The following is an 11,597-nucleotide window of genomic DNA, read 5'->3' as shown; positions in this document are numbered from 1 at the left end:
ACCCTGGACTCACTCAACCAGCAGCTTAAAGGTGAAGCTTTTTCTATTAAAAAACAAGCATTTTTGGGGGTAATTTATTGGATTAAATTTTGATGTAACAATTTTCGTCTTTATATAAATATATATATATATATATATATATATATATATATACTGTATGTATATTTTTTATATTGGTTGATTAAAGGCAATTAAGAAACCTGCAGTAAAAGAAAAAAACACTAATGGGTGATACTACAGGTTATATTAACTGAAAAAAAACAACAACTTTTAAACATAATATCCGCCGTCGAGCAGTCGGTCCTGATGTAACTTTGATTTGGTTTTATTATAACAATCATCCATTTTTTTTTGTCTTCAAAGGACATGAAATACAGCGAAGCCAACTTTGCATTTTAAGTTGCAAATCTAATAATTTGAAAATCAAATTGTAAATGATTGCTATGATTACGCTTAAACTTCTAGATGCACACATGAATAGAAAATCATCAACAATGTAGTAAAGCAATGTCTGCTGGTTGAAACCCTCGACCACGACGGCTGCACGACCCCTGTAGAGGTCGTCACTGAAGTATCACATGATCACAGTGAGCGTAATTCTTTATCTGACAGAGTTTCTCGAACTCCGTTTCTTCATGAAGCCATATTTATAACCGCGTCAAACCACCTGACAACATGCACAGCAACATGTCTGATGTCGTTTCTCCAGATGGATAAAAAGACTGGACCTGCGGCGAGGGAGCAGTGGGGCAGCAAAGCGGAGTTCGTTCTCGCAGTCGCAGGACACATCGTCGGTCTGGGAAACGTCTGGAGGTTTCCGTACCTTTGCTACAAAAATGGAGGAGGTAACATCAAGATGTTGATTCGATTCAGTCGACGCCTGTTTCATTGTCCAGATTTAAGTCCATCGCGATTTGCATCATTGGCCTGTTAGTACTTTAACTTACTTAAGTATTATTAAGAGCAAAGGTATCAAGAAAAGACAAATCGTTCTCAAGCAATAGTTCCTATGATGGACTAGAAGAAACACTGTAAATGGCTCTACTCTGTACTCTCTTCTCTTTTTTCACTTTATGCTCTTTTTCTCCACCTCTCTGTCTCCCACCCTCCCAGCCAGTCTCGTTCTGCTTGAGGTTTCTGCCTTCTATAAATACTTCTTTTTGTTCTCACACTGTGATTCACTAGAACCTGTTTTTCTTTTCTCCAATTTCCTCTAAACTGTAAAGTGTCTTTAAGTTATTTGTTATGATTTGGAACTTTTAATTGAACTGAAGTAAGGAAGCTCGTGACACAGATCTCTGCAAGAAGGGACTGATCTTCAAATAATTGGTGGATTCAGATGGTAATTTTGAACACTTCCAAAATCAATTATAAAATAGCTGTGTCTATTTTCTGTATCCAATCTGTCAGATCTAATCTGTTTTTAATATGTTTTCTTAACAGACGTGATCAATTAATGTCAATAAACATATAAAAACATTGTAATACAAACAGGGGAAAATGAACTGACGTGAAGTTCATAAAAGTTACATTTTTCTGCATTATTCCTGTTGGCATCTCACAAAAGTTGTTACGAATATTTGAATTTTTTTCATCACTTAACATCTGAAAAAAAACGTTTCTTGGTTAGAAGTTAAAAATGCTGGATTCTTCGTTGAAGTTGAAGACGTTTGAATGAAGTCCTCCTGATGATCACGTATACATTATAGATGATTATTGATTTATTTTTAACTCTGTTTTGTTTTTTCAAGGAGTCTTCTTCATACCTTATGTCATATTCATGCTCACCTGTGGGATCCCGGTCTTCTTCCTGGAGACGTCGCTGGGACAGTTCACCAGTCAGGGAGGAATCACCTGCTGGAGGAAGATCTGTCCTCTGTTCGAAGGTCAGTGTCCTCAGTGAACATCATCCAGACATGATCCTCAACTCTTACCACTCATTAAATGACATTCCATCGCTAGAAGAATATCAAAATAAAATAATCTCTAAAAATTTTAAAAAAATCTTATTTTATACCTAACTATACCTATTTTTGGGTTTATTAAGGTTTATTAAACTTAAAGTTTATACTTCAACAATAAATTCATGGATTCCTGTAAATAAAAATTGTGATCATTAATTGATCCAAAAGAAAAGAAACAACTTTTTTTTAACTTAATGTAAAAATGTTACCTCTTGGTATTTTCTGTTTGATGCGAATATTATGAAAAAAACAACAAAAAAAACTCTCATGAACGTTTTGATTTGTGACAATAACAATTATTATTACCAGATAAAGAAAATTACACTGTTTTGACCGATAACATAATTCCAATACTACTTTACTATAATACTAATACTACGACATCATAATATACTATTTAATTTTCAAATTTTGATTTATAAAAAGAAAACAAAAATCGATCTTATACTAAACTGCCTAAAATCAGTCTTAATTAAAACTATTGATCTCTTTCTTTAGTATTTTCTTTTTGTTTCCAGAAGTTATTATTTTTCAAGCTTTTGTTGCGAATATTATGCAAAAATAAACTATAAAAAAACAAACAAAAAGTCTTATGAACTTTTGGATTTGTGACAATAACAATTATAATTACCAGATATTAAGAACATTACACTGTTTTCACCTTTACTATAATTCTAATACTACTTATTACTACGTAATTTTGATTAAAGTTGTGTTTTTTGTGTTTACAATGTTATTATTAATGTTATTATAAATATAACAATGACTTAATAATGATTTATGATGAATATTAATATTAAATTGGGAATCTTAGGTACAGTTAGACCAGCGGTGGGTCCAACCAACCAAGACGACACATTTTGACCAATCAGGTGAAGGGAATGTTATCAGTTGAGTGTCTGGTGTTGCTTGTTTTAGCTGAAACCTCATTGGTTGGAACAAAAACAGCCACCCCTGGGTTAGACTGACCATATGAAGATTTATTTCTATTATTTCTTGTGATATGAAAAAGCTCTGAACCCAGTTGAACCTTTTCCGATCTTCAAATGTGAAAAAGGATCTTGATAATGAAGACTTGATTCAAACCTCAGGTTTAGGTCACGGCAGTCAAGTCGTGGTGTTGTACTCAGGATCGTATTACATCATCATCCTGGCGTGGTCGCTCCTCTACCTCGTCTCGTCCTTCGACTCCGAGCTTCCGTGGGCGAACTGTGGCAACAGCTGGAACAGCGGTAACTCTTGACAGTTGTGTTGCAGATGTGAGTCTCACTTCTCTGTCACACCTTTCTTCAGACGGTTGCTTCGAGGTCAACAACCGATCCAGTTTGTTCTCCAACGGAAGCGGAACGTCGTCAGTCGTGGAGTTCTGGGAGTGAGTTTGAAGCACAGACCTGTTGTTGAGTGACATATTGACGAACCTTCGCTCAGGAGGAGGATCCTGGGACTGTCGAGCGGGATCGACAAACTAGGCACTGTGCGATGGGATTTGTGCCTTTGTCTACTTTCTGTCTGGGTGTTGTGTTACTTCTGTATCTGGAACGGCATCAAGTCCACGGGGAAGGTACGACATCCTTATTATTTATTTTAGTATAAACTGTAGAGAGAATTTCATTCATTCTATTTACTTGTTGCCAAAATATCATCCATATATCTGTAGGTATTACATTCTGTGTCGTGTCAATGATAATCCATCCATAATAACTCTGTCTTCTCCAGGTGGTTTACTTCACTGCCACTTTTCCATACCTCATGCTGATCGTGTTGCTTGTTCGTGGCGTGACTTTACCGGGAGCCAAAGAGGGAATAATATACTACCTGTACCCGGAGCCGTCCCGCCTCAGCGACCCTCAGGTGAAGATCTTTCTTTTTAACGTTTTACATTCATCGCTTGATCTTCTAGATTTGGAGATACATCCACCTGTTAACTGAGATATTATATATCTATATATATATCTATATACATATGTATATAGATATATATATAGATATATAAACATATCTATATACAGTATATAAGCCTGGAGGTCCTGCTGCTCCACTGTCTCCACTGCACTCTTGTCTTCTGTGAAGCTGACAGCAAGGCTTTGTTGAGTTTTATCACTAACAAAATTAAATTGATCAAAGAGAAAATCGTTCCCCTTTTGTGTGGAACCAGTGAGTCTGTCTCTACCCTGTGGTCCTCTTTTAACGTTTTAACTCTGGCCGATATTTATATATTATATATTGTATATTTATTATATCAAAATGATGAACCTGTCCCTGTCCACAGGGTTTTTTCCAATGCATTTAAACATGCCATTGTGGAGCCTTTACTCACAGAGCCAGGTTTAGACCCAACTAACGTCATTTTAGGCCTATTTCTAAGCTCCCTTTCTTGTCCAAGATCTTGGAGAAGGTGGTGTCTGAGCAGCTGTTCCTGGATCAGAGCGACATCCATGAGAAGTTTCAGTCTGGCTTCCTCAGCCTTTGACACAGTTGAACCAGATCCTGCTGAGAAGACTGAGGGATGAAGACTGTCTGGGTCTGTGTTAGAATGGTTCTTATCTTACCTTTCTGGGCAGTTTTAGTGTATCTGCCAATCAAATGAGGTCTGAATCAGCGGATCTGTTCTGTGGAGTCCCTCAGGGTTCTGTTTGGGGTCCTTTATTTTTTTGCTGTACTTGATTCCCCTTGGTAAAATCATTCAGAGATTTCCTGATGTTTCTTATCACATTTTTGTGATGTGCACAGAAGCTCCAGCAGCAACACATTTATGTGTACAAAAGTATAAGTTCTGGTGCTACACTTACCTTGAAACTAATGCTGTGCTGATGAAGCTCCACGAAGCATTGTCCTCATTGTCTGAGTCACTTTTTTTATGAAGCTACTAGTTTAAGGTTATTTCACACGAATGAGATGTGTGTTTCACGAGGCTTCATCTGCACCATGAGTTGCATTTAACCAGTAAAACGGTCCGACTTCCTCTCTCTGCTTCTGCTCCAGGTGTGGATGGACGCTGGCAGCCAGATCTTCTTCTCCTACGGTGTTTGCACTGGTGTGCTCACATCTCTCGGCAGCTACAACAAGTTCAACAACAACTGCTATAGAGACTCCATCTATCTGTGTCTGCTGAACAGCTTCACCAGCTTCGTGGCTGGTTTCGCCATCTTCTCCGTGCTGGGCTTCATGGCGCAGGAGCAGGGCGTGGACATCTCGCTGGTGGCCGAGTCTGGTGCGACGGTTCAGACGTTCACATGGTCACGAGTCAATGGTGTTGATGGATGATTTTTGTTGGCAGGTCCAGGACTGGCTTTCATTGCCTACCCCCGCGCCGTCTCCCTCATGCCTCTTCCTCAGCTGTGGGCCGTCTTCTTCTTCATCATGATCCTTCTGCTAGGACTTGATAGTGAGGTACACGTCTGGATTCAAACGACTCACATCTTATTTCAACACGTTTCCTCTCCATAGTTTGTATATCAAGAGGCTCTGGTCACGACCATCTCCGACCTGTATCCTGCCTTCCAAAGACCGTGTCAACGAAAGCTTCTGCTTTTGGCCATTTGTGTTGGAAGTTTCCTGGTTGGGCTTTTGATGATCACTGAGGTTGGTTTTCAAAACTTAAGAAGTACTTCTGAAGCATGTTCAGTCTTTTATTGTCTATTCACTGGTTCCTGACGTTATTAATAGTTGTTGTTTTTTTTGTTACTGTATAAGTGTGTTTTGAAATCGTATTTTTAAATGATTTCTTTTCATATTTTCTGGAATGATTGGTTTTATTTTGACTCAGTAGAACCTTTTTAGCTGTTGTTTGATACTTTTCTCTACACAACAAGATTTCTTTATGACCCTAAATATGATTCATAGTGTTTGATCAGAGAAGTAACGTAAAATACTGAGAAACTTTTTTAAAAAACCAAAAAAGAAAGACCCTAACACAACACAATACTGATCAACACATGTGTATAGAGCTACGTTACATTGCAGTTACACGGTTCTGACATTGGGGGAGCCAGAAACATCATATTCAACCTCACATATTGGTGCTTTAATAAAAGCAGCTCCAAACCTTTTCTTTTTCTTTTTTACAACTGCCTGTCTTGAGATTTTACAGCACATCAGGAATACTTGGTAACAACATTAAAGGTAGTTTTGGGCACTAAGGCCTCTTCTTGCGACGGTCTTGTTTCTCCCTCTACAGCCGTATATACATCTCACTTTTACTATTCATCATTTAATATTGAAACCTCTGAAAAAACTTGAAAGTAAGTGAAACTATTAAAAAAAAATTCTTTGAAATACAGGTTTCTCAGTAACAGTTAAATTCACTTAAGATTTTTCAGTACTGGTGTAATGGAAACCCATGCTTGTGTGAACCAGAATATATCTTATTACCAGTTTAAGATTTTTAATACTTTTGAGATTTAAAGATTTCTCTTTCATGTTAATACAATTTGGAATTTGTTAGCGTGTTAGCAGGTAACGCTATGGTGATACACTTATCTTACGATACGAATCGATATATTTAGAAACAATTCTAAACGACATATTCAGCTCACGATCCAATTGGATAAAATATATTTCGATACATTTTTGGAATCAATTTCGTAACTCTTTCAGGGGTCGTGGAATTTTAGTGACATCTTGTGATTTTTAAACTCTCCTTTGGTTGAATTTATAGAACTGAGAGACAGAAAATGTCCAACTATGAGCTTTAAAAGCTGCTGGAGTCGACTGTATCCTCTTATACTCAGTCATCGCCAGGAACCCGCTGGATTTCATGAATGTAAATTCTAAATACAAAAGTATATATATTTGAATATATAGCATTAACAAATGATAGAGGAAGACATTTCATTCAACCCCAGTAAAAATCTTTTAAATTGATTTATTGTTAAATCAATAAAAAAAAATAAAGTTTAACAGTAACTTGAAAAAAACAATTTATATTGGTGTATATTTTGTTTAAAACTCTATTAAAAGGCTTTCAACTCTAAAATCAGGTCTATATTATACAAATACTCAAGAGTATTAAGATATTTTATATTTCTGTACTGAAACCTTGACTGTACTTTGAATCAACACAAGTATACAACAAGTTAGCAACACAATGCTAACAGTTGAGATGCTAACGACACTCTTCGATGAACGAAACGAACGTCATTTTAATTCTCGAGGCTCCGTTTGGATAAATGATTGTGGCCTGCAGGGGGGGCTGTACATCTTCCAGCTGTTCGACTACTACGCCTGCAGCGGGACGACACTCCTGCTGTTCGCTGTGGTCCAGTGTGTCGGGATCGGATGGATCTACGGTCAGTCGACGCTAGTTTGACAAATGAATCCGACAAAAGTGACGTCGTGTACGTTTTATCGTGAAGGAGCTGATCGTCTGTACGACAACATCCGGGACATGATCGGATACAGGCCGGCGTCCTACATGAAGTATTGCTGGATGTACTTCACACCAGCCATTTGCACGGTAAGATTCTCCCTTTGAAGAAACAAGACGAACGAGACGAGTGTGAGTGACAGCTGTCAGAAACGTGTCCACGTCTCCAGCAGGAAGAACCTCTGCTGCCTTCATTCAGCCTCAGATGAATGACGACTGATTCACTTCTCCTGCAGTTGACGCTTCTCTTCTCCATCATCAAGTACACGCCGCTGAAGTTCAACCATGTGTACCAGTACCCGTGGTGGGGCTACGCCATCGGGGGGTTCTTGACCCTCTCGTCCACTCTGCTGGTCCCTCTGTGGATGGCGTACGCTCTGTGTGTCACACCTGGAACTCTGTCGCAGGTAAAACCACAGACTCGACGAAGTCCGTTTTTAACATTTTCAAACATCAGAATACTTTCTTTATCACCAATGAAACGGCAGTTGCATTCATTTCCAATGATCGCTGTAATACACAGCAACTTCAGCCACTTGACACTGAAGCAGGAAGTGAGGACGAACAGGAACAGACTCTCGCTCCAGAACTTCTTCATATTTTTCCACAATTTCACCCGTAGTTATTATTATTAACATTTTATGGTGTTTTTTTTTATTGCTAAATTGTTATTTTAACTTCAGGAAACTTACAATTGAAATAAGTTAAATTATTTTCTGACTCATTTATTTAAATCTGAACCTAATCTCCAGAGGAATTAATAAAGTCTATCTAAACTAATCTAATATTGTTTTAATATTATTAAATATAATTTATTAAACGACCATCATTATTTATAAGAAAGACATTTTTGCGTAATTTTAATACTAAATTTAAAATATACATTTTCTGGAAACTAACAATTGAAATCAATTTAAATAATTTTCTGATAAAAAGTATTTATATTACATTATTATTATAATATTATTAAATATAATTTATTAAACGACCATCATTACTTAAAAGAAATTCCTTTTTTTGTAACTTTAATACTACATTTAAATTTAAAATATAAATTTCGCGGTAACTAAAAATTAAATTAAATTATTTTCTGACAAAATGTATTAACATTACAATAATATTATTACAATATTAAATATAATCATTATATCAAAGAAATTGATTTTCTTTTTTGTTATTTTAATAATACATTGAAAATATACATTTTCTGGAAACTAACAGTTAAATTAAATTAAATCGTTTTCTGACAGAATTTATTCACATTATATATTATATTATTATTAAATACTTTTATAATTTCTGCGTAATTTTAATATATATTTTTATTTAACATTCACATTTTGTAGAAACCAACAATTGAGTTAAATTAAACTATTTTCTGACTAATAAATTTACATTAGAATATTATTATTTTATTAAGATATATCATTTTTAACTATATTAAAAATATAGACTTTCAGGAAACTAACAATTGAAATAAATCACTTGTTTTTTTATAGCAATTATTTACATTTCAAATCTAATATAACGTCAAAACCACCACAAATCCCCATGAGTTTTCACGACAGTTGCATTGGCACAGTTCAAACAGTAGGGGGAGCCAGAAACAAATGTTCTGCAACCGTTCAAGAAGATAAACGATATCAATACTTTTGAAACAGATGCGTGAAGTAAAAACACCAAAGTGCTTCACATGTGTTTTCTTTCTCTTCACACAGAGAGTGAAAATCCTCTGCACTCCTGCCAAAGATCTACCGAGTCGACCTTTAACCCTCAACAGCAAAGCGTTCGCCAGTTTCACGAGTTTGTTCACTCTTAAGGAACTAGAGAAGAAGGATTTATCCTGGAATTAAATATAAAACATTATGAACGACTCATTTAATCAATGTAATCCCTGAACCGACCAGCAGATGTCCTCAGACTCACACCTCAGCGTCCAGCAGATGGAGACTCAATGCCTGCTTGTTCTTAGACTGTCCGGTAGATGTCACTGTTTCTCTTTCTTTATTGTAACTCAGTTCAACTGACCGGGAATGTTTGGATGTATTTGTCATGTTTGCTTCAAAAGCACAAGAAGGAAGGAGAAATATTTTATTTAATTCTACATTAATTTCGAGGAGACATGTGGAGTAAATATTCCAGCGTCAGCATATTTTCTTTTAAGTTGTATCGAAATAAAGAAAAAAGACAGAACTATTGTGTGTCGAGCTTTTGTGAGTGTTTAAGATAAGATAAGAGAATCACGTAAATTCATCATTAATTGTAACAAGTCATAGCAGTATAAATAAAAATGTTATACATAAAACAAGATAATGCTGTTCTATTTTATGTAAACATTGTATTTATATTGCTATGACTTTATAAAATCTTATATACTTTATATTAACATACATACATATCATTTTATTAATCGATATATTTATAGGCCATTTTATTGCAATGTCTCTTATTTTATTTTAATTTATTGCATTTTATTTTATGAATCTGTCTTCCTTTCATTTCAATTTTATATTCTGTAAAAAAAAATCTTGTTTGAATAAAAATGTTTTTTGATTCTGATACAGACAAATACATGATACAATCATATACATTAAGTATTGTGCATAGTATTACAAAAAAAGATGAACCTGGAAATGTTCCTTTACTTCCAAAGGAAAACATCAAAGTGACTTCATATGTAAACATAAATGTGCTTTTAAAGTTTTATATTTTTTAATTCAGTATTTAAATGTCATTTCATAGTTATTGTCTCTTATTTTAATTTAATTTATTGTATTTTATTTTATGAATCTTGTGTTTACAACGCTAGCAATACAAGTGAAGTTTTCTGATTGTGATTCTGTTCTATGCTGTGGTGTGTTGGGAATGTGTCCAAGAGGAGGTCAACAGGTCAACAGGTCAACAGGTCAACAGGTTGATCAGAAGCTCTGTGGTTGAAGCTGGACTCACTGGTGACAAGAGATCATTGAACAAACTACTGTCCATCATGATCATCATCCTCTGAACACTGTCATCAGTGAGCAGAGAAGCAGATGAAGCATCAATGCTCCTCCCAGGTGCAAAACTAATAGACTCAAGGACTCATTCATTCCTCGGGCTATTAAATTGTATAATTCTGAATTCAGGGGCAGGAGTGAAAGTATCTGGATGTTCTGTGTTAGTCTTTGTATCTTTGTCTTTGTTGTTTTTCTTTGATCTATGTTCTTTATCTTTATCTTTAGACTTAGATTGTATCATCTTGTTCTTTCTCTTTATTTCTCTTTGTTCTTGTTCTTATTTTATCTTGATTATTTTTTATGAAAACTTGCTGTATTTGCTGTGGATAATTTGGAAAAAAAACAATTTCCTGAAGGAGACCTGCTGAGGATCAATAAAGTTCTACCTTACCTTACCTTACCTTAACACACACACACGCAAACACACACTCACACAAAGACACACACACACACACACACACACACACACACACACACACACACACAAACACACACCCACTCACACACAAACACACACGCAGTATATATGTGTAGTATTGTCCAGTACTTGACTCTGGTGTTGTGATAGTGTAGTAACAAGTATATATGTGTAGTATTGTCCAGTACTTGACTCTGGTGTTGTGATAGTGTAGTAACAAGTATATATGTGTAGTATTGTCCAGTACTTGACTCTGGTGTTGTGATAGTGTAGTAACAAGTATATATGTGTAGTATTGTCCAGTACTTGACTCTGGTGTTGTGATAGTGTAGTAACAAGTATATATGTGTAGTATTGTCCAGTACTTGACTCTGGTGTTGTGATAGTGTAGTAACAAGTATATATGTGTAGTATTGTCCAGTACTTGACTCTGGTGTTGTGATAGTGTAGTAACAAGTATATATGTGTAGTATTGTCCAGTACTTGACTCTGGTGTTGTGATAGTGTAGTAACAAGTATATATGTGTAGTATTGTCCAGTACTTGACTCTGGTGTTGTGATAGTGTAGTAACAAGTATATATGTGTAGTATTGTTCAGTACTTGACTCTGGTGTTGTGATAGTGTAGTAACAAGTATATATGTGTAGTATTGTCCAGTACTTGACTCTGGTGTTGTGATAGTGTAGTAACAAGTATATATGTGTAGTATTGTCCAGTACTTGACTCTGGTGTTGTGATAGTGTAGTAACAAGTATATATGTGTAGTATTGTCCAGTACTTGACTCTGGTGTTGTGATAGTGTAGTAACAAGTATATATGTGTAGTATTGTCCAGTACTTGACTCTGGTGTTGTG

At 35.7% G+C, this 11,597-nt stretch overlaps 1 protein-coding gene across 1 annotated transcript; it reads left to right on the top strand.

The window, feature by feature from the left end:
- The first annotated feature begins 709 nt into the window (after nt 1–709).
- Nucleotides 710–9,438, top strand: LOC148069855 (sodium- and chloride-dependent GABA transporter 2-like). Its single transcript, XM_087800954.1, has 13 exons — nt 710–845; nt 1,752–1,886; nt 3,056–3,196; nt 3,258–3,336; nt 3,393–3,525; nt 3,681–3,815; nt 4,947–5,175; nt 5,242–5,354; nt 5,412–5,546; nt 7,150–7,252; nt 7,319–7,419; nt 7,566–7,736; nt 9,048–9,438. The coding sequence occupies exons 1-13, from the start codon at nt 710–712 to the stop codon at nt 9,180–9,182; spliced, it is 1,746 nt and encodes a 581-aa protein (XP_087657080.1). The 3' UTR covers nt 9,183–9,438.
- The last annotated feature ends 2,159 nt before the right edge of the window (nt 9,439–11,597 follow it).

The sequence above is a fragment of the Callionymus lyra genome, chromosome 10, assembly GCF_982586985.1.
Source record: "Callionymus lyra chromosome 10, fCalLyr1.hap1.1, whole genome shotgun sequence".
Lineage (NCBI taxonomy): Eukaryota > Metazoa > Chordata > Actinopteri > Syngnathiformes > Callionymidae > Callionymus > Callionymus lyra.
The sequence above is the reverse complement of the archived record's forward strand: the minus strand, read 5'-3'. Positions and strand labels throughout refer to the sequence as shown.